General features: G+C 42.1%; 1 protein-coding gene across 8 annotated transcripts in view; it reads left to right on the plus strand.

The window, feature by feature from the left end:
- GATAD2B (GATA zinc finger domain containing 2B) overlaps nucleotides 1-24,375 on the plus strand; it is a 1,632,840-nt gene that overhangs the window by 712,061 nt on the left and 896,404 nt on the right. For all 8 annotated transcript variants that reach the window (XM_044079739.1, XM_044079738.1, XM_044079745.1 and 5 more), the window contains one exon: nucleotides 11,739-11,868. In XM_044079739.1, the coding sequence (XP_043935674.1) occupies nucleotides 11,739-11,868 (130 nt within the window). The remainder of the gene's footprint in view (nucleotides 1-11,738; nucleotides 11,869-24,375) is intronic.

The following is a 24,375-nucleotide window of genomic DNA, read 5'->3' on the forward strand; positions in this document are numbered from 1 at the left end:
TCCAAAAATTGGTCCTTTCCAGACTCCTCTAAAACACAGAGAGGCAGGAATAGGCGTTCGAGAGGCAGAAATCAATCCAGAGGAGGTGCCTACAGGGGACGCCAGTGGCAAGGTAACAACCAGCGAGGCACAGACACAACTACTACCACTGCAACAGGACAATCACAGTGACTTGGCTCTGGCACCGCCTACCAGGGAACAAATTGCAGCACCCTTAGGCGGAAAGTTAGCCTTATTTTCAAAAAAACTGGCACTACATCACAAGAGACAAGTGGATTTTGCAAACTATAGACCAAGGCTACAGGTTTCATTTCCATACTTTACCAGGAAAAGAGGAATGCCAAACCTACCACCAAATCAAAAGACAGAAGCTCTAAAACAAATAGCTCAGTTAGCAAAGATGAGAGCTGTGGAAAGGGTACCATCTATGGAACAAGGAAAGAGATTTTACTCCAGACTCTTCCTGGTACCAAGAAAAGAGAAAAATTGGAGGCCTATTCTCGACCTGTCCGCTTTAAACACATTCATCATTGTTCCAAAATTCAAAATGCTGACCCTACAGCAACTTCTTCCCATGCTGGGCAAGGAGTATTGGCTGGTGACTCTAGATCTCAAGGAGGCATACCTGCACGTCCCCATACGACCAAATTGCAGAAGATACCTCAGATTTCTTGCAGGATCAGAGCATTATCAATTCTCAGCATTGCCCTTTGGCTTATCTACTGCACCCAGAGTGTTCACGAAATGCCTGGCATCAGTAATCGCTCACTGCAGACTTCAGGGAATCCAAATATATCCATATCTGGACGACTGCTTGATACAAGCGGACAACAAAAACAAGCTAACAGAACACTTACAAAGAGTCATTTGCGTACTGCAAGCCCTGGGATATACAGTCAATATAAAAAAATCAAGGCTGATACCATCCCAAAGAATAACCTTCTTAGGTGCAGAATTGGACACAGTAAAACAGATGGCATTCCTAACTGCAGAAAAACAAGAACAACTTCCTCTCTACTTCTTGGTATTAACAAAGCAGAACAAACTAACAGCAAGGAAAGTACTGCAGGCCTTGTCTTCATGGCATCCTGCATAATCCTGGTCCCTCATGCCAGACTGCATATGAGAAAGCTACAGTGGTACCTGAAGAATTTATGGTCTCAACACAGGCACAGCCTAGAAACCGAAATACCACTAATCCCATGCCTGAAACAAGAGTTCCTATGGTGGGCTCAGGCATGCCAGTCAAACCCAGGTTTGCCCTTCCACAGCATTCAACCAAGCCAAACCATCACAACGGACGCCTCAGACCTCAGTTGGGGGGCCCACATGCTGTACAAGTGTATACAAGGCTTATGGACTCCAGATCAGCTGCACCTGCACATAAATCAAAAGGAAATGCTGGCAGTAAAACTAGCAATCCAGAATTTCAGACCATTCCTCCAAGAAGGGCAGTTGATGATAAGGACAGACAACACCACAATCATGTGGTACATCAACAAACAGGGAGGCACTCATTCATACCCTCTATGCCGGATGGCACTGGACCTATGGAATATGGCTCTGAGCTACAACATTCAGTTACAAGCAATTTTTGTACCGGAAAGAAAACATCCTAGCAGACATATTAAGCAGAACTACCTCGGATGCTCACGAATGGATGCTACACCGGACATCTTCAAGGTCATCACAAGGAAATGGGGACTGCCACAAATAGACCTATTCGCATCCCCACTCAATCACCAGCTCAAGAAATTCTGCACAAGGACGTACCACCCACTTGCTTGGAAGGTGGACTCTCTATCCTTCAGTTGGAAAGGCCTGACAGCCTATGCATTCCACCTCTTCCTTTGATGCACAAGGTGCTATTGAAAATCAAAGAGGAACATCCAAGGATCATTCTGATAGCTCCAGACTGGCCAAGACAACATTGGTACCCATTACTGAGGAGCATGTCTCGGGGGCAGATGTGGACACTGCCCCTGATTCCTTTGCTGTTAACTCAGAGCGGCTACAACACCCTGCATCCAAACCTGAAAACTCTGCAGCTGACTGCCTGGAACATTACATAAGAGAAACTAACCCAGATTTATCCCAAAGGGTTAAAGACATTATCCTTGAGGCCCGCAGACCTTCAACAAGAAGGAACTATGCAGGAAAATGGAAAAGGTTTTTCATTTGGAGTACTGAAAGGGGAAAAGATGTGTCAGGTAGACATTGCCAACATCCTGGAGTATTTGGCAGAGCTTTTCCATACAGGCCTGTCCTACTCCTCCATCAAGATACATGCATCAGCTATTTCTGCAGAATACAGCTTGATCCACCTGTCTTCTCATCCTCTACTCAGGCAGTTTCTGAGAGGAATTAAAATGTAAAACCTCCTAGGAAACCACCATTACCAGCATGGGACTTGAACTTTGTGCTAGAAAAATTGACACTCCCCTTCGAACCAGCAGCAACAGCAGATCTTCAACACCTATCCTGAAATCTGCTTTTCTGCTGGCAATTACCTCAGCAAGAAGGGTTTCTGAGCTACAGGCTTTAATGGCAGTACAACCCTTCCTAATCTTCCATCAAGATAGAGTGTCCATGAGAACAAATCCTACATTTATGCCTAAGGTGGTATCCAGAGTGTCTTTAAACCAGGCTATCCACCTACCTACCTTCTTCCCAATCCACAGAACAGGGGAAAGACTGCTGCACACTTTGGATGTACATAGACAGTTGCTACTACCTGGACAGAACCAAGAGCAATAGAAAAACTGACCAGCTTCTGGTAGCATATGCAACAGGAAGGGAAGGAAAAGCAATTTCAAAACAGACAATCTCCAAGTGGATAGGAAATTGCATCAGATTCTGTTACTCCTACCATGGAAAGCAAACTCCACAGAACATAAGGCCTCATTCTACAAGGGCTACAGCCACTTCCACAGCTTTCTTGTGGCTACCAAGGACATTATAGAGGCTGCTACTTGGACCTCCGTGCATACATTTGCCAAGCATTATAACTTACCTTTATACTCTAGATCCCGAGCAGGGTTTGCCACTGCTGTTTTGCAAGGGATCCTAACTACACCATAATTTCTTCTTCCTCCTCCCCTAGTTTGGCTATGGTATTCTACCCATTTGTAAGGACTGCAGAGGCATCCTTGAAGGACATAGTACAGTTTTGTACCTACCATAAATGTAGATGTCCGAACAGGAATGCATCTGCAGTCAGGATTACCCACCCTCCTTCCCCTCTGTGGTATTCCTAGGGTATTGGCCCATCTAATAGCTAGCTGGGGGGGATCTCTTGTGGTGTATTTGTTTGTATATATGTACATACATGCTTATTGTTTGTGTTTGCCTTCTACTATTTGGAAACATTGGCATTTATCCAAAATTTAGCTATCCAAGAGGGCAACTGGCATCTGGGGCAAGAAACACTGAGGAAAATGGTGTCGGCTGATGCCTTTATACCCGAAGAACTGCAGCTATGACGTCGGGTGAAGTGCGACACCAGCCGAGGCCAGACCCAGACTTTGGAATCCGGCCGACCGAAGGGCTGCCTGACGACAGGACAACCCATTTGTAAGGACTGCAGATGCATTCCTGTTCGGACATCTACATTTATGGTAGGTACAAAACTGTACTTTTTCGGAAGCTGAAAAAGAGCATGACACACAATTTGAATTGCTGGAAAGACTGATGGTTAAGGAGATGAATCTTTTTATGATACCAAGCTGCTTGAAAAACATCTTAGCTTGGGTATCACACCCAAAGTTTGAAGGTTGACCATTTGCCTGCTTGGGAATTTAGTGATAACGAACGAGACAGACCTGTTAGAGGAATGGAAGAGAGTCTGCCTAGATTGCACTCTTGGATGGATTAACATATTAATTAAGAGGAATGGCTGTAAGCATGAAAAGATTCAAAAAGAGATCACTGATTTACAAAGAAAGTTAATCAGTGAATCTTCGGTTTTTCAACCAGTTGACTGATATTAAAAGAAGAATTGACAAAGTTGAACCAGACATTGTTGCGAGAAATAAAAAGAAGTTGCTGAGAGATATCAGGGACTTTTCTGTGTGTGGCAACACAAACCCAGAAGGGGAAGGTCCCAGTACAAGCATTTAGGAGATTAATTTTCTTCATCTTTGAGAGATTCTTCACTTTCTTCAGGGGAGACATCTTCTTTAAAAAAAAAAAAAAAAGTGTGTTGTTTGAGGACATACAAGATGACAATGGTGGCGATCATTCATTACCACTGGGACAAGTTTCTAAACAGTCTTTTTTCCCAAGAGGGAAGAGAAGAAGGCAGAAAACCTCCCGAAAAAAGGAAAAATATTTAGAGACAAGCAGTCGAGCTGTGGTTGACTCCCATGATGATATTATGGACTCTGTTGGTGGAGGATTATGTTCCCATTTTTCTGGTTTGGACTGTGGGGTGCAACCACAAGGGGGAATGATTTTGTTCCAACCCAAGGACTGCAGGTAATCAATTTATTGGACTTTTTTTTATTTCTGTAGACTTTTTCAATGTTTTGTGTAAAGGCACTAAATTCGTGCCTACAAAGCTCCCTACTTTGATTTAATTTTAGAGGTAAAAAATTGTGTGGGAAACTTTAAAAGCATACTTTAATGCATTGAATAATGTTGCAGGGGGGTCTGAAGATCAGGACCCTTTATTAGATTTGTCTGTCTATGAATACCAGTCTGATTCATTGGTAGTTGAAAAAGATGGGGAAAATGTTGATAAAGGAGGTGAATTTTTTTGCACTGGGTATAATAAACTGTGCCAGAAAGGTTGCATATTAGTACTCTTTGTCCACCAAAATGTTATACAGATATTAATTTGTTTGAGCAGACTATATGCAAGAATGTGGAATATGAATATTTTAAGTTCATTAAAGGGCCTAAGAAATTTAAGTAAAAATGAATAGGAAGCATTAAAAGGTTTGAAACTGAATCTGAATAAATATGTGTTTAAACAATTGGATAAAGGGGGAGAACTGGGTCATAATGAGTAAATCACAGTATGTAAAAATGGCTGAAAAGTTATTGTGTGTACAATGTAAGGTTGCTGAAAAATCCCATTATTCAGTTCAGTGCTGAATTGTCTGAATTGTTGAAGAGAGGTGAAAGGTTGGATTTTTTGAATATGAAAAATGTCAACAAATTATATGTAGCAAAACCAGTTGATCCATGGTTTTATGTTATACCAAAAGTTCACAAGGACCTGAATGACTTCCCCTGGTAGACCGATTGTGTCAAGTGCAGGCTCGTACATGGAAAGGGTTTGTGTTCTATTAGATTCAGTGCTGAAAAAATATTTGGACAGGGTTCTGGCTCATGTGAGAAGTATTTCAGATTTATGTAAAACGATTATGAAAATTGGGTGGAAAGAAGAGTTTTACTGGGCTACAGTGGATGTTAATGCTCTTTACACAAACATTAATGGGGAAAAGGATTTGAGAGCTGTTTGGCACATGCTGGGAGAAGGGCCATGAACAGTCTTTGTTATTAGGTTGCTTTGTTTAATGCATAATTATTTTCAGTTTGAGAGAACCATTTACTTACAGAAAAAGGGAACAGTGATTGGTGTATCTTATGCTCTCTCATATGCAATTGTTTATATGGGGGAGTTTGAAAGAGAGTTTATGTACAACATGAGTTTTTTTTAAGGAATTTGTGATATTGTCCAAACATTACATCGATGATTTGTTTTTTATCTGTAGGGGTTTACCTTCAGAGTTCCTTTTGTTTATGGAAGGGTTAGGCAATAACTCTCATGGATTGAAATTTTCTTCTGAATGTAGAAAGGAGGATATCCAATTTTTATAGGTCCAAATTTATGTAGATAAACAGAATAATGTACAACACAGACCCTTTTGGAATCCCACAGCAACTAATAATTTTTTGCATGCATCTAGTATGCATCCCCCACATCTCACTGACTCACTTCCGGTAGGAGAGTTTAAGCGCATTCGTTGGAATATGTCAGATGTGAGTTTGAGGAATGACTACTTACAGCTAGTGGTGAATAAATTATTTTATTAGGGGTTACAGCAAGAAAGTGTTGGAGTTGGCTAAGAACAAAGTATATTGAAGGAGTATGAGTAAGAATGTATGAGGTTATAATTTTATTCAGGATGATGGTGAGGATGATTGAGTCGAGAAGACTGATGTGTATTTTGTATCTAGATACTCCCCCTTTTCGGATATAATGAAAAGGTTGATTTTGAATAATTGGCATTTAGTTTATAGGGAAGGACAGGTGGACCAGTTATTCTGAAATTTTCATATAGTAGATATTCATATCTAAAAGAACTTTTATCGGGTAGATTTGGAATGCATAAGGAACCACAGCAGGTGTCTACCATAGCTTTGTGGACATTGCACTGTGTGTAGAAGAGCAAAAAAATGATCTGGTACATATATTAATGGGAGGAAATTTGTCTCTAGATTTCGATTTAATTGCAGGTAATTTGGTGTGGTATACATTCTGGGTTGTGGTTGCAACTGCCAAGTGGTACATAGGTCAGACAAAATGGCAGGTGAAGATCATAATTTTGGAACATCTGGTGGACATCCATAATAACTACATGTACAGTCCGGTTGCGGAACATTTCTTTATGGCACATGGGGTGGTGATTAATCACTTTTCTTTAGTGTGTTAGGCCAGTCAGTGTTGCATAGAGGGGGTGATTTGATCAGTAAATTGTTGGAATTAGAAAGTAAGATGATTTTAAACTATAGAACGGTGCATCCTAGAGAGTTAAATTTGAAGTAAACTTAATCATCAGATAATCAAGGAAGAATTAAAATAAGAAATTTAGATACATTTGAAATGTATGATAGTTGAAGGGGTCATTTAGGGGACATCATTGTGAACTTAATGTGTTTTAGAAATATTTAGCAGTAATGTCGTGAAATATTCTCATTTAAAAATGCATTTGTTTGATACAGTGGGAATTTATATGTTTGTTAAATCGCAAAGTTTCATCTATTAATGTACATGGCATTAATTTATGTAATTGTGTAGTCAGGAGCACTTTAAAAGTTAATTGGTTGATAGATGGTGTAGAATATAAAAATGGTGCTGGAGGATAGTTTGTCATCCGTTGAAGGAGAATTGCCGAGGTATCAGATACATTGTGAAGAATAAATGCAGCAATAAATCACATTTACCTGTGACGGGGTGTTTTTTTGTTTTTTGTTCTTTCGTTTTATTTGTTTCAAGAAAATAGAAATATCTCAGTAAATATGGGAACTGGAGCACTAGTTGCTGGCTAACGAAACAGCAGAAATATACACACAAAAATATCATGCTTCTGTGCAACTGTGGAACAAACTTATAAGCACACCTTGACCTATACATCTTTAACACTAATCACTAGCAAAGATAAAATTGAAAACTTAACCAGAAACAACGAAAAACAAAATTTGGAGGAAAGAAAATCACACCACCCAACATCAATGCGCTGAAAAAAGTATTGGTTCATTCTCTGTTAAAGAGGAAATCGGAAGAAGGTTATCATGGGGACTTGTTAGGATGAATAGGTGAAAATCTGATTTTTGGTGTGAAAATGCACAAGTGAGATGAGTGCAGCCTTAATTGAGAATTCAGATGTCTTTTCTTGGTTCCGATTGGCTCTAGCCTAAGGGCTGAGCTGTAGAACTATTAAACCGTGCACCAACAAAGGATTTGAGGATCCAACTGCCAAAATGTAGATTCTGGCAAGCTCAGTGGGCCCATACAGCTGGGGGTTCAGCCACTGCAAGCCCCCAAGCAAATTTTGACCAAGTACAGGGGCATTTTGAGACCACATAAAATGGGTATTAGAGCATATTCTAACTTAACAATTTCTAAGATCAATATTAAGTACTTAAACCCATTGGCTTACGATTCTGTCACTAAAATAGCCTTATTTTAATAACAAACACTAAAAAAACTCCATCGATTTTGTTGAAAAATTTACTAATTAAAAAAAGTTGCTTCAGGGGCCTTCCAGGATTAAGGGGCTCTGAAGCTTAAGCTTCATTAGTTTCATAGTAAATCCACCACTGAATATAAGGTAGAAAATGTCTGTGTAATGTAATTTGATAATATGCCGGAAATATTAGAGAATGTTTTCATACATTATAAAATAAAGAATTCTGGAAAAGAATATTAAAACATGATAGAAGCAGGACCTAGAAAAGCTAAAAGATGGGAAAATGAGATTTGGATATTATGATGAGGATAATGGTTGTGAGGAGAATGATAAATTAATATCAATTTGCGTAAGGTTTACTTTGAAAAGTTAGATAAGAAGAAGCACCAGGTGTGGAATGAAACTGAAATTTTGAAAGAAATCAATGGAAATGTGAAAAAAAATGTTAAATGATCTGACAGATATATAAAAAAATCATAAAATATGATTGAATGCAGGGTAGCCTAATGTTTATAATGTACTATAGTTTAATGGAACTAATATAAGAATTAAAAATAAATAAAAGCCACTACTCTTTTCCAGCGCAAGGGAGGAGTAGTAGCAGGGCAGTGAGGTGTACTGAAGTGAACAGTTAGTAAGTGTATTGAAAAAGATCATGCATTGTAATTAATGATGGTATTAAGCGGTGAATTTGTTCGGGTAAAAGTCTTCAGAGATACCGTGAGAAGTTGTTTTTTTTTTTGATGAAAAAGTTAAAACTGTGTTTGGATGCAGCATTCTTGAATAGAGCAGTGTTACATAGTTACTTGATGCTTGGGGTCTGCTTGAAATATGATTAAGTAAGTGGCCGAGGAGAACAGGCTAGTGATTCAGAGATCCAAAGAATCTGTCTAAAAAAAAAAAAAGCGATGCCCTAAAGGTAGAATAAATGGGCTGAGTGATGCAGAAATAAGCTACTTGACAGATGTTTGCAGTCACAAGGAGTGCATTTTGGCAAAATGTAACCACCCTTTTAAATGCTCTGCCAGGATATGTAAAGATGCCAGTTTGTAATGGCAGTGATTCTTCATATGGTACATATGGTATTAGTTCTGGGGCTGAATATTCTCTAAATAAGGATCTTATGTCTTCTCTAAGTCAGATTTTGCAGTAGCAGGAAAAACAAAATAGCTCTTCCTGGATTGACTTCCCTGTTTACAGTGTAGCATTAAACAGAATGTTACAAATGTAGATTTTTTTTTATTGCTAAATACAGTAGTCAGTGCCTCTGAGTTAGTCAAAACTTTGAGTATGGTAATGTGAAGGGAACTTTTGAAATAATCAATAACATTTCTGTATGGACAGGTGGATGGGAAGGAAGCATCTATTGCATATTAAAAAACAGTGAATTTGCACATATTCTGAATGTGTTGCATTTTGTAGAAGACAGAGCTCTTTATAGCCCATTTGTTCCTGCTAGAGATGAGTGAGGGATAACTCGCAATAATGCTGCTCTAAAATCCTATTTGGGAGGTGAGAGTGGCCTGAGTGTTCACACTTTACAGACCCACTATATTTACTAAAGTTCCATGTGTAACAGACCTTAGAGAATGAGCAAATGTTACATCAGCACCCTGACTGAAGAACAAACGTTTTCTACCAGGGTATTAATGTAGAAATAATGTCCACTGAAAAAAATTAGTCTGCCACCTCATTGCAGCATAATGGAGCTTGGACTGGAAAAGCCTAACGGCTGCCATTATTTTACTCTCGCTAAGCAGGGCTTCTGCTGTTTAGTGAGTCTAAAATGTATAAAACAAAAAAAGAAATTAAAACTCTGTGTGTGTGTGTGTGTGTGTGTGTGTGTGTGTGTGTGTGTGTGTGTGTGTGTGTGTGTGTGTGTGTGTGTGTGTGTGTTAAGTGTATGCATGCATATGAGTGAAAGTGAGATCGAGCGAACCGTTATTTCGTTAGTGTAAAAAAAAAATAGGAAAAAGTATACTTGTGTGTGTGTGTGTGTGTGTCTATATATGTGTGTATATATATATATATCTATATATATATATATATATATATATATATATATATATATATATAAATGTGTGCATGAGTGTTTGTTTCTGTCTGCTTGTGTGAGTGAATGCATGTTTGAAAGCAGAAGAGACTGTGTGTGCGACAGAGTGAGTGAGTGAACAGTGAGATCGATCAAGATGGATTAGTTCTCTGCCTTATGCCCACTATTTGCCAGGTCAACTGCTTGCTCCTAGTAACATAAAACGTGTAGTGGGAAATGAGTAGCTTTTTCTAGTTCTAATTTTAGGAGGTCAGTAATGGGCTAGCAGTCTTGTGTATGCCAACACCATTCAGTTAGTGTAATCTGGATTGTTACACCCTGCCTGCTGCTGCTATCAGAAGTGCACCGGATAGATTTGCAGCTGGTACAAACCACTGACTCTGCTAATGCTGCCTTCCTGATTTATAAGGCATGCACTGATTTTTTTTTTCAGTCATTTGGTGGATTGAGAAGAAAGCTGCATAGACTCATTTGGAACATTGATTGGAATTTGTAGTTGCAGGATCAATTTGTGCTGTCTTTGGTACAGTGTGTCCGGTTTGTTTGTGAAGTTTTTGGCTTAAACTGTTGCTACGATAGCATGCGATGTACAAGTAGTCAGAAGCCGTCTTTATACAAATTAAAATTCCCCAGTATGAAGGTATTTTGTTTGTTAATAAAACTTTGTTTTAGGAAACTGTATGCTGCCAAATGTCTTATTAACATATATGTATTGAGTGCGGGATTAAACTTATTTGGGAATGCATGAACTGTCTAGCGACCGTATGTCAGGTGTTGTGCCCAATGACGTGTTAGTTGTCCTTCTATTCATATGCTGCTGTATCCGTAACACAAGGGAGTCTGCCTCTGGTCGACTCACGTATGTCCCGCCATTCTGAAAAGATAAGATGCTTCCGCTAGGGTCCGTGTGACGTCCTTTGTCTCTCTTTGCAGACATCGGTCATAAACTGACGTCTGGTACAAAACTTATATCAGCACGCACTTACCTCAGAACTGAATGCCGCTGGAATCAGCGACTATGGAGTTGGGTACTCAGGAGTCAGGCAAGTGTCAGGGGGAAGGCATGATGGGAAACTATACAGCAGCCTATAGAAGAGAAGGACATCTAAAGTTCTGGTAAGATTTTACACAACAGTACTATGTCCTTCTATTCATATCCTGCTCTATCCATAACACAAGGGAGAGTGCAAAAGCTCCTGTACTAAGATTTGGGTGGAGGACCAGAAGCATTTTCCACCAACCCATGAAGAATGTCTGGCAAAACTTGCTCTGGCTCTAGAAACAATGTCCAACTTGTAGTGTTTCGTGAAGGTATGGACAGAGGACCATGTAGCTGCTTCTAAAATGGAACACACCCACCCTGTCAGGCATTAATGCTCGCTTAGAGGACTAGTTATTATGAGCTCAAGTAGAGTGGCATGGAACGCTCTGCTTTAATTATTGCCATTTTTTTCCATTGTTGTGTAGTGGTAGTTTGCAGTTCTTCTGTGAGAAAAGTTTTAAAAGTTATGAAAATATACTCATTGCTTTTTTGTCACATGAATTACGTGACTTGTCAAGAGTTGGTAGGTATTTTTGTAATTGTTTACCCTATGCTGTTACACTATCCTCAGAATGACATTTGCCTCATTTGGTCTCAAGACTAGATCTCTGTTTTAGTTCTTATTGCCCTGTTACTTGTATTGGAAAAGAAAGGCATAACTGATGCAGTGCTTCAGTTTTGTTCATATTGTTGCTCCTAATACCTTTATCTTCTCATTTTACAGTGATCTGGACAAGGAACGGTTAACACCATCTCCGGATGTAATAGTGCTTTCAGATAATGAGGCCTCAAGTCCACGATGCAGCTCACGTATGGAAGATCGTTTAAAATTGGCAAACTTGGAAATGTTTAAGGTAAGCTTGTATACTAAATTAACAGTACGCTACTAAGTTTGAATGAAGAGTTTCGTTCGCATTCATTGGTGCATTGTGGCATCTGGTCAGTTAAGTGCCGTAATGCATATGTATCACGCTCATTCCTTATTTATTTGAGACATTTTTTAATAAGAAAAAAAATGTATAACCTTTTAATTAAGTCATGGCCACAGTAAATTTAATGCTTCCCTTTGTGCTATCTTAGGGACAGCTTGAGGTGCATCCATAGACTTTAATGGACGTGTCACTGCTCATGCATGGTGGTGTTATTAAAGTTTGAGTGTACATCACACTTTCCATAGGTTGTTGTCACTGAGGTTACGTGTACTTTTTATCCTTAGTTGCATGCTAAGCAAAGTGATATTTTTATTTCTTTTTTTTATTTCTTTTTTTTTTTTTTAACAAGGCAGTGGCTGAAAATTTTCACTAATGAGGCAGAAACGATCTTTGGTTTTTCATGTACCGTATTCTAAACCACTTTAAAAATATTTAGAAATATCTTTTCCTATTACAAGGTTGTGTTGTTAGGATTTGTGGTGGGATACTGCGCAGAAAACATTTTCATCTTTATGCTGGTGTCTTTTTACTGTAGTGACACTTGAGAAATAGAGTTTGTATTTGACCCACACAATCTGAAGCTGACTCAAGCTTTGACCACTGTATGGCAGAGAGAGAGAGAGCAGGTTTCTTGCCATTTTTATAGGTGTTGCTATTACATGAGAGTTGTAGACCAAATGTGCAGTGTAGTGCAGAATGTAATGTACCTGTTAGAAAGGAGTTTCTTTGTTATATCTGAATAATAGTTTTTATTCCTGTGCCCTTCTTGTTTACAGGTGTGGGTTTTTGATCTTTTACCTTGTTTGAACTTTAAGGGTACAAAGTCCTCGTAAAATGAATTAACAAATCTGGAAGTGTAGCCTTCTATGCCGATTTTCACAATTTCATGTGAAAATGGGATTGTTGTGCTGCGTTGCAATAAAGTGTTGTTTGCCTATAGTTCTTCATTGCCAGTGATGATTACAGAAATGTTGCAGCAGGCACATAACATGCATATCTTACTAAAGTCATCGCAGTTAGACAGTGTTCAGCTGGCTATGAAACAGTCCAGTTGTTAGAAGAAATTTAATCCAGTAAGTCTGTATGTCATATTAATTTCTGACATACTTTTTCTACCCCATGCCTTAAGAACATAAATTGCAGTCTTTTCCTTCATGTGTAGGTTTTCATTTTCTTCAATTCTGCCAACTTGAGATGCTTTCTCTTGCTAATGACAAGACTGTGTTAAGAACTCTGAAAGACATTCAGGTTGGGGAGTTTTTCTCAGATATGAAGTGTCCTGAATTCCAGATGTTTCTGCTAGAGAAAGTATAAACAGTGTATCATCTTTTTCAGAACTGTTACTTTCTCTAGACCTCTTTCTACAAAGTCAGTTTAGTTCCTTTTGCTGACTCCACAATCCCCTTGTGTTGGTGAACATGGACTGGTAGAAGGTGATGAGGGCCCTGATAAAGGTGCAGATAGAGATGGGTATTCTCTCATCTCTATTTAGTTCATGGAAACCAAGAAAATACACCCCCCCCCATATGGATGCTTCCTCACTGGTCTCCTGCTAGGCTCTAGTAGACTCAAGGCTGATGCTATCACTGAATGCTTTGTTGATTTTGCTGTTATTTTGATGTCAACAGTTCTATTTCTCTCCGTTTTGGTTCTGTATGTGTCTAGAGCTGAGGTTGTCAACTGCAAGACGTTTACTCTGATTACTATACTAAAGCCTTCATTGCCATTTTATGGTGTTTATAATTTTTGTGTTTGTTGCCGCAGTGACATTATCCATGGTGCTGAAGTCTGGGGTGGGGCTTTCAGCGTCAGGCTTCTTGGTGCTAATTTTTCTCTGTGCTGCCATATAGGTTGATATTAGAAGTATCCGCATCATTGTCAATGCCGAGAGAGAGTGGTCCTTGATGCAACATTTATTGTTGACTGACCGGACTCAGGATCCCATATTTGTGTTGATATCCAACATGGACACCCATGAATATTGGCCTTAAGCTGCTCCATTTTCTTCCCAAAGAGACAGAGTGGTGGAAAGCCACTCCAAAAGATAGGCATAAGCTGTTCAGTATGAGTTCTTTCTGCCCAGTTATCTTCTCTTTGAGTGGCCTGAGTAAGTAGCAGTGCAAGAGGAAAGTACATTGATTTTCCCATGGAGTCTCTCATCCTAGTTACCAATATCATTGAGGGAGCATGTTGCCATGACCTTTCCTGAATATTCCAGTTTTAGGGAGATCCCCAAGCTTATCCTACCTCTCCACTGGAGAGGCTTGATGCTACACCCACCTTCCCTTTGAGTAGACCCTGTGTCTTGCAGAGGGACTGACGAGAAGCCATTGAGGTGCAGCCTAGGCAAGTGAAACAAGATTATTCAACTTTCAGCGACTGGGAATGTTAGTGCCAGTGGTTGTCTGCATATGGGTGGTAACTGACAAAACATCTCTCTCAGATGGAGGCCCATTTGCCAAATAAAGGAGTTTGGTGCTCTGGACCATTTTAGTGTGTTTGGGTCCAGTACCTTTTTTCTGTTAAGGCACTTAATTAGAAGTCTTACATATTTAAATTTCACACACAGTTAAATTTTGTTGTACATTATCTAATGAGATGTCCAGTGCACTGAAAAAGTTGCTGAATGGAGATATATGAAAGAATTAAGTGTCAGCGTTTGCTATTATTTTCAGTCTTTGCAGACCATAGTGACCTCAGTGGCCAGGTTGCTGGGTCAGGCATTGCAACTTATAGGCATGCCTGGATCAGACACTGTAATTTCTCTGAGAACTTCAGGGCATCTTTCACTAATGTCCCTTGTGAAGGTACCAAGTTGTTTGTCTCCAAAGTGAAAGTAAATCTATAGAAGAGTGAGCAGGGAGGTTAAGATACTCATGGATGTTAAAGCCAAATTCTCCACTCCTCAGCAGGCATTTTCCCATAACCAGAACAGAGTTTCTAACTGCATTGTGTTTTGCCATTAGGTAACAAACAACATTAAAAAGTGTTAATGTGAGAGACTACTTCATTAGAGGTGTGGCTGGTAGCAGTGCTTGCTTCAAAAATATCCATTCCAGACATTTGTGCTTTGGCAACTTGCTTATTACTTCACAGTTTTATAAATGTTGTTGTGTGGATCAGAGTTCTGGGAGTCTTGCCTCCTTTGGCATCTTATTGTTACAGGAGTTGCCCTTTTAAGCTTTTCTTGGACATCAACATATAGGTATAGACATTCCAGAAATCCCCGAGTCCTAACACCCTTGAAAGATTATGCTGGATCCATCTCCAAAGCAAAGTGCCACTTCTATGGGCTCTGGTGATATTCCTGGATAATTAATCACTAGAGTCAGATAAACCCCAGCAGGCCCTTTCCTATACCTTTTTAACTTCTCTACTGGGTGTGTTCTTGAAGGAGTGGAAAATAGCCATTGTAATGCTCTTACACAAAGACAGCTCTGCCTCTGACCCTGACCTGACAACTACAGACCTATTAGCCTAACCCATTCTAATTGCAAAGCTTAAAGAATGCATTATGTCAGACTTTCAGACTTGGTTATTGATGTGCACCCTCACCAGTTCAGCTTTATCAGGAGTAAGTAATACATATTCAGCCTAGTAAATTTCTTTGAAAGGGTCTTGGAAACTGTGGATGAGAGACATGCAGTTCACCTATTATACCTTGATCTGGCTAAAGCCTTTGTCAAATTTCTCTGTGCTAGTGTTGAAGAAGGACCCCCCCACCCCCACCATCACCATTTACTTTGAGTCCTTTCAGTGAGGCAGTTAATTATCCAGCAGAGAATTTAAGGATTAATGTTAATACATGTAAGTTTGTTGGTAATCCCTGCATGGAGATTGCATGTTCTTGTAAGATGTGTGGACATTTGGCTTGTGCCTGTGGGATGATGTCCTTCAAGAATGCAACTGCAGTCCTGACATATGGGTTGTCCTGCCTCAGGCAGCCCTTCGGTCGGCCGGATTCCAAAGTCCGGGTCCGGCGTCGGCCGATGTCGCCTATTCCCCGACGTCAGAGCGGCTGGGGTATAAAGGCATCCGCCGACGCCATCTTCTTCAGTCTTTCTTGCCGCGCGGTGCCCGAAGCAGAAGCAGTTCGCAAGTGCCGGTCGGTCAGCTCCTGTGTTTTCAGTTACCGAAGTCATCAAAAAGCTAAGTACCCAGTTGGGGAACATTTTTCTTGCCTCAGCCGATGTCAGAAAAAATTGAAAAGGTTAACAATTGTTTGTCTTGTGGTAAACAAATACCTCATAAGGACTTCCACTCTTACTGCCTTCCCTGCCTGGGCCCAGACCACGACGTCTCGGCCTGTGCTGCCTGTGCTTGCTTTAATAAGCGCACACTCAGGCACCGGGCAGAATTTGCCGAAGACTTTTTTGGTGAAAATTACGCTTATATCATGCCGTCGGAACAACCGACAGCACATATTTCCAAAAAACGTAAGGACCGGGACCGACATCCTCGGCCCGCGTCGTCCACCGATACCACTCCCAAGCCTACCGCGAGTGCATCGGCCTCTTCGGAGGTGGTAATTCAACCGCTCCAGGCCGACGACACCGCTTTACCGCGTACTTCGGTCCCGGAGGTTACCCCGGTGCCGGTTGTGGATTTCCCTCCCGAAACCGAAGCTCTAGACTTACCCGACACCATACCTGTGGATAAAATTATTCCTGCACGTGGGGCAGTAAGGCCTCCGGTCTCCATGTCCATCAAGGCCTACACACGTGCAAAGGCTGCCAGCCAGGTTAAGGCCCATCCTCCTAAAGCTATTTCCCAGAGCCATTCTTCTGATAAACAGATCATGACCCTAGCTGCTGATCTAATCTCTCTAATCAGAGGTTCTCAGTCGCACCCAGACAGGGGTTCTCAGCCTCCTGCAGATAAAAGGCCTAGGACAGATCAGCCAGAAAACCTCTCTTCAGATGAAGCCTCTAGGGATTCTGAGCACTCAGATACCCAGGAAGAATCCTTCCAGGCCTACGAGGACTCTGATGCTGAGGAATCAATTCCTTCTGCCTCTCCTCCAGAGGATATTTCTTTCGGAGAAGTTCTCCACTCCATGAGAGAACATTTTCAGTGGCAGGGCCAGGAATTTTCTGACTCCAGGAAAAGGCTACGTACCTTCCTCAAGTTACCCCAGCACAGACCTTTAGCTATTCCTCCAGTGTTGGATGTCTTGGATGATGTATACTCAGACTTCAGTGCTTCCCCTGATTCTCTCCCTCCTGCTCCTGTCAAGCCAGACAGATATTACAGGGTTCCTGAAACTCACAAGCACCTCTTTAAGGCCCACTCTGTGGATCTAGAAACTATTTCTCAGGGTCCCAAAGGAGTGGCTACTTCCTCGGCCAAAAACCCTTTGCCTGCAGACAGGGAATCAAGGTCCCTGGAGAGATGGGGCAAAAAAGTTTATACCTCTTCCACCCTTGCCATGAGGTCACTTAACTGTCTTTTTCATATGTTTTAGTACCAGGATTACTTAATGGATGATTTGCAGAAAAAGCTAGCCTCTCCTGAGCCTATAGATAGAAAGGCATTGCAGGATTTGGTTCATAACACTCAGCAGGTTAGCAATCATTTTCTTCAGTGTGGTTATGATGCATTGGAAGCTTCATGTAGGTCAGCTATGACAGGGGCTGTTATACGTAGACATGCTTGGCTGAAAGAACAGCCACTGCCAGACCATGTTAAAGTAAAGCTCCTAGATGCACCTCTGGAAAAACAGAAGCTTTTTGGTGCTGCTGCACAGGATGTATTGAAGTCTATTGAGGAAAAGGCTAAATCAGTACAGACAGTCAAGGATTTCTTCCAGGTTCAGCCACCCAGATTCAGCAGGAATTGGCCATCAAAGAATTGGTCCTTTCCAGACACTGACAAGTTTCAAAGGGGAAAAAGCAGGCGTGCTCGAGGTAGAGGGCAATACCGAGTCTCTTACAGGTGCCGCCAATGGCAACCTCCAAATCACAGAAGTGGCGCAGGGAGTTCAGCTGCACCACAGGGACAATCACAATCACAATGGCTTGACTTTCACCCCGCCGACCAAGGCTCAAAGAGAAGCACCTCTAGGCGGAAAATTATCCTTATTCTCAAAGAACTGGCACATTTTAACCAAGGTCAAATGGATTCTGGACATAGTAGACCAAGGTTACAGGTTCCACTTCCATACCTTACCAACGAGACAAGGCATGCCAAACCTGCCACAAAATCAGAGGGCAGAGGCACTCATACAAGTTTCAAAGCTGTTACAAATAAAAGCAATAGAAAAGGTTCCTCCTCAGGAACAAGGCCAGGGATTCTATTCAAGACTGTTCCTTGTTCCAAGAAAAGAAAAGCAATGGAGACCTATTCTGGATTTGTCCGCTCTAAACACTTTTCTCATTGTGCCAAAATTCAAAATGCTGACTTTACAGCAACTCCTTCCCATGCTGGGCAAGGGGTCTTGGCTGGTTACTCTGGACCTCAAGGAGGCATACCTGCATGTCCCAATCAGACACAGTTGCAGAAGATACCTCAGATTTCTTGCAGGATCAGAGCATTATCAATTCTCAGCATTGCCGTTTGGCTTATCTACTGTGCCCAGAGTATTCACGAAATGCCTGGCATCAGTAGTTGCTCATTGCAGGCTCCAGGGAATTCAAATATACCCTTACCTGGACGAATGCCTTATACAAGCAGACAGCAAACTAACTTCGATAAGACACTTGGATTATGTCATTCAGTTACTACAGGCTTTGGGATACACAGTCAACATTCAAAAATCAAAACTACTGCCATCCCAACAGATTATTTTCCTAGGAGCCAAATTGGACACACAATCACAAATGGCTTTCCTCACAGAGGAGAAACAAGAACATTTACCAGATTACTTCAAAAGCCTAGCAAAGCTCACCCAGCTGACCGCAAGGAAAATCCTACAGGCCCTGGGGTTCATGGCATCTTGCATTCTTCTGGTACCTCTGGCAAGACTACACATGAGAAAGCTACAATGGTATCTAAAAAGCTTATGGTCTCAACACAGTCAAAATCTAGAAGACGTAATACCACTCATTCCATGCCTGCAAAGGGAATTTTTGTGGTGGGCTCAAGCAAGTCATTTAAACAAGGGCATGTCTTTCATCAAACCTCTAGCAAGTCAAACCATTACAACAGACGCCTCAGACCATGGATGGGGGGCGCACATGGAGGGCAGATGCATTCAAGGGCAATGGACTCCAAGGGAAATGCATCTGCACATAAATCAGAAAGAGATGTTGGCAGTGATACATGCAATCGAGGCCTTCGGGAAATCCCTTCAACAAGGTCATCTGCTAATAAGGACAGACAACACCACTGTCATGTGGTATATAAACAAGCAGGGAGGCACTCACTCTTACCCCCTCTGCAGACTAACAATGGCTCTTTGGGAAAAGTCCCTGAAACTGAACATCCACTTACAATCCCAGTTTGTTCCAGGCAAGGACAATGTTCTGGCGGACAGGCTGAGCAGAAATTTCTTGGATCCGCACGAATGGATGCTGCATCCACACATTTTCTCAGAAATAACAAGTGCATGGGGAAAACCGGACATAGATCTCTTTGCTTCTCACCTCAATCATCACCTGGAGAAGTTCTGTTCAAGGACGCACCATCCTCTAGCCTGGAGAATGGATGCCCTCTCCTTCAGCTGGAATTCCCTAACAATTTATGCATTCCCTCCTCTACCATTACTGACCAAGGTGTTACTGAAGATCAAAGCAGAACAACCAAAAGGAATTTTGATAGCTCCAGACTGGCCAAGGCAGCACTGGTATCCATTGCTACTGAGCATAACTCACACCAAACCGTGGCCCTTGCCTCAATGGCCTCTGCTTCTAACACAGCACAATTACAGGACTGTTCATCAAAACCTGCAAACATTGCAGCTGTCAGCTTGGAGAGTTCCATGACTTTCACCCATACCTCTCTTTCCGAAAAAGTGCAAGAAATCTTGCTGGAAGCATGCAGACCTTCCACCAGAAAAACCTATTCAGCCAAGTGGAAGAGATTCAGCATCTGGAATGCCAACAAGGGTCAAGACGCATCAGTAATGAACATACCACAGATATTAGAATACTTGGCAGAAATGCTTCATAGTGGCCTCTCATATTTATCCATAAAAATTCACGCTTCAGCAATCTCAGCAAAATACAACTGTGATTCACCTGTGTTTTCACATCCCTTGCTAAGACAGTTTCTAAGAGGGATAAAGAATATCAAACCTCCTAGAAAGCCACCAGTACCTGCATGGGACCTCAATTTCGTCCTGGAAAAATTAACTCTTCCTCCTTTTGAACCAGCAGCATCTTCAGAAATGCATTTTCTCTCCTGGAAAACGGTTTTCCTGTTGGCAGTTACCTTAGCAAGAAGAGTCTCGGAGATACAGGCCCTGATGGCAGTCCCTCCCTTTCTCATTTTTCATCAGGACAGAGTTTCTCTAAGAACCAATCCTTCATTCATGCCAAAAGTGATATCCAGGGTGTCTCTAAATCAAGCAATTCACCTGCCTACCTTCTTTTCCAACCCTCAAAATAGGGGGGGGAAGCTGCTGCACACTTTGGACATACACAGACAATTACGCTACTACTTGGACAGAACAAAGACCACCAGAAAGTCTGACCAACTATTTGTAGCTTATGCTGCTGGAGTGCAAGGAAAGGCAATCTCCAAACAAACAATTTCAAAATGGATTGGACACTGCATCAGATTCTGTTATTCCTTTCATGGAAAAGGTGTGCCAGCCAATATTAGGCCACACTCCACCAGAGCTATAGCCACATCCACAGCCTATCTCAGAGGAGTGGCTACAAAGGACATTCTAGAGGCTGCTACATGGAGCTTCGTGCATACATTTACCAAACACTACAACCTGCCTTTATACTCCAGATCCCGAGCAGGCAGTCCTGCAGGGCATTTTAGCTACACCATCCCTTTCTTAGATCCTACCACCCCCAGCTTGGCTATGGTATTCAACCCATATGTCAGGACTGCAGCTGCATTCTTGAAGGACATAGTACAGTTTTGTACCTACCATAAATGTAGATGTCCGATAGATATGCAACTGCAGTCAGGTTTTCCCTCCCTCCTACCCCTCTGCAATTTTCCTTTTGGGTCCATTCCCCCTTTTCTCTATTAGCTGGGGATATCTGTTATGGTGTATCTGTTTGTTACTGTTGTGCATGTCTGGAATTTTTTATCCATTCACCAAATTTAGCCTTCTTTGGAGGGCACCTAGCATCTGGGGCAAGAAACACTGAAGAAGATGGCGTCGGCTGATGCCTTTATACCCCAGCCACTCTGACGTCGGGGAAGAGGCGACATCGGCTGACGCCGGACCCGGACTTTGGAATCCGGACGACCGAAGGGCTGCCTGAGGCAGGACAACCCATATGTCAGGACTGCAGTTGCATATCTATCGGACATCTACATTTATGGTAGGTACAAAACTGTACTTTCTTTATGTTTCACTGTTGCAGTCATCTTATTTAGGTTATCCTGCCAGGGGTAGCCCTCAGTCGGCCCAAATACCAGAGTCTTAGTATTTCTGCATCGGTTACTGTCACTCCAGGAGTGACGTGAGGTCGTCAGAGGTATAAAATCAGGCAGCTGATGCCATTACATCAGTCTTTCTTGCCGAGGAGCCCGAAGCAGTTTGCACGAGTGCCGGTTGGCCGCTACTTGAGTTTTCGTTTCCAAATTGAAGTTGAAGTGTTCTAAAGCTAAGTACCCCTTTGGGGATCCTTTTTTCTTGCGCTAACCGATGTCAGAAAAGTTAACAATTGTCTTGCCTGTAGAAAGCAAATACTACACCGAGAATTCCATTCTTACTGCATCACCTGTTTAGGCCCAGACCATGATGTCACCCGCTGCTGCTTTTGTGCTTTGTTCAATGCCAGAACTATACGTCGTCGGGCCCTTATTGTAGCTAGATATTTTCTCTCTGTCCTCGAATTCTGTTATGGCTTTGGTAGGCCATCCGACTACTGATCTTCTGAAAAAAATGTAAGGATAAAGACAGAGACAGACCGCACAGGTCCAAAACTGCTGATGACGCTTCCATTAAGCTAGTCGTCGGTTCTCCGGTCCTCAGTGAGGTGCTTTCGCAGCCCCTGATGCCCGCTTCTGTGGATTCGCAGGCCACTACCAAGACCCTTTCAGAGACCGGTATACTGTGAGACTCTTCTTCGACTAAGGATCCTGCGGATGTCTCTACCTTGGATGGGTCCGGAGCCGCTGAGCAGGCACAGGCTTCCAAGGAAGTACTTTGCACTACGACTCAGACTGATGACTTCTTTCGCGTCTTCAGTTATTTTGAAAACTACCAAGTTTCTAAGGCCCAGGGTACGAACCACACCCAAAACGACCCAAGCTCAGGCACCTGCTTCCTTGCCTCAGCCCCAAATGATTAAAATGGCAAAGACCTTCTAATGCTTATTAGGGGAAGCCAGCCTACCCCTTCCAAAAGAAAAAGAGACTTGTCCCCAGTAGTTTTATCTGAATAGGAGTCTGATGACTCTGATTCCTCTGAATATGAAGATATGCAACCTCTCTCTGCTTATGAGGATTCTGATGCAGAAGAATCCATTCTGTCAGCCTCTCCACCCGACGACTTTTCCTTTGAGGAAACCCTGCATACTTTAAGGGAGCATTTCCAATGGGAATGTCAGGACTATCCTCAGTCAAAAAAGAGACTCAGGGAATTTTTACTTCTACCACAACACAGGCCTTTGGCCATTCCTCCTGTCCTGGATGTTGTGGGTGATGTTTTTATGGAATTCAGTCTGACTCCTGACAAGCTCCCTCCTACTCCCAGGAAACCTGACAGGTAATATAGAGTCTCTGACTCTCACGACTTTCTTTTCAAAAATCCTACTGCTGACCCCGAGGTCATCTCTCAAGGACCTAAAGGAATCAAAGCAACTTCAGCCAAGAATCCCACCCCCTCAGATAGAAATTCCTGAGCATTAGACAGATTCATAGGTTGGTACTAGGCTATCGGCCCTAGGGCCTTTACAAGCCTAGCCATAACAATTCCCTGGATATTTCTTCCCACAATGTTTACTTCCCTGGACTCTTGTCTAGCAGGGCGACTGACATGATCCCCGGGGTGAATTTCCTATCTCCTATCCAATCGTCAAGGTTCCTTTTGAAGAGGGCCAGGGAGGCGCTCTGCTTGACATGTATGGGCAGTTTATTCCAGAGTATGGGGAGTCTCTGGGTTGGGAACCTATCCCTCCAGCATGTTTTGTTCATTGTAATGACAAGGTTTAGATCCCTGGAGCGTGTGGCTCTGAGGGATTGGGATTTATTTAAGTGGAGCATGACCAACAGCTCAGGGTTTGACATGGCCTTGTATGTTAAGCAGAGCTCACCTCTGAGTAGACGATATGCCACAGAGTATAGCTGGAGTTGTTTTAGACGGTCAGCATAGGACATCTGCTTTAGGCCTGTGATTCTTTTAGTGAGGTATTTTTGTGGCTTTTTCAGCTGTTGCAGATGTCTTGTGAGGTACATACCAAACAGGGCATTGTACTCTATAATGGGTCTAATGAGGGATGAGTACAGTGGGACAATGACTACCTTTTTCTGGATGAAAAGCCTTTAGTGATGAGGTATGCCACATAGAAGGATTTCCTGACTGTTGTGGCAGTGTGGTTATCGAAGGTGAGACCACTGTTCACCTGTGTCCCCAAATGTCTCATCAAACGTTTGGTGTTTAGTGTACTGCCACCTATGTGGTAATTCATGGGTACATAGATTTTCCCAAAGGGGATAACTATATATTTCTTGGCCTTAAGCTTGAGCCCATGGCTCTGGCACCAAGCATCTGTTTCTGTAAGGCCCTTTTGTAGAATGTCCACATCATTTGGGGATTCAATAATGGCTCCCAGTTTGCAGTCATCTGAGAACTTTGTTAGCCAGAGTCCCTTAGTGTTGACCTATACTTCAGAGAAGTAGATGCCAAACAAGAGCGGTCCCATTACTGAACCCTGAGGTACTCCACTTGTCTGGAGCTGGATTTGGAATCAGCTACTTTTACAGTGTGGGTTCTGTCAGTAAGCCAGTTGGCAACCCATCGAGTGATGTAGGGATTTATGCCCAGCGTAGTAATTTTATCTATGATTCCAGAGTGGGTGATGGTGTCGAAGGCCTTGGCCAGGTCCAGATAGGCTGTGTGGATCGCCTTTCCCTTGTCTACAGCTCTGGAGACTGATTCGAAGAAGTCAATCTGGTTCAGGAGATAAGATCGGCCCTTTACGAATCCAAACTGCGTGGGGTCCAGTGTTTGAAGGTTGCCAATATCTTTGTTTGTAAGTTCTATGATAATGTGTTCCATGCCCTTGCAGATCAGGATCGTCAGACTGATGGGACGGTAGTTCCCGGGATCCAAGGTGGATCCCCTATTGTGGAGTGGGA

This window comes from Protopterus annectens, chromosome 8.part0, assembly GCF_019279795.1.
Source record: "Protopterus annectens isolate FY-2018-M chromosome 8.part0, PAN1.0, whole genome shotgun sequence".
Taxonomy (NCBI): Eukaryota; Metazoa; Chordata; order Ceratodontiformes; family Protopteridae; genus Protopterus; species Protopterus annectens.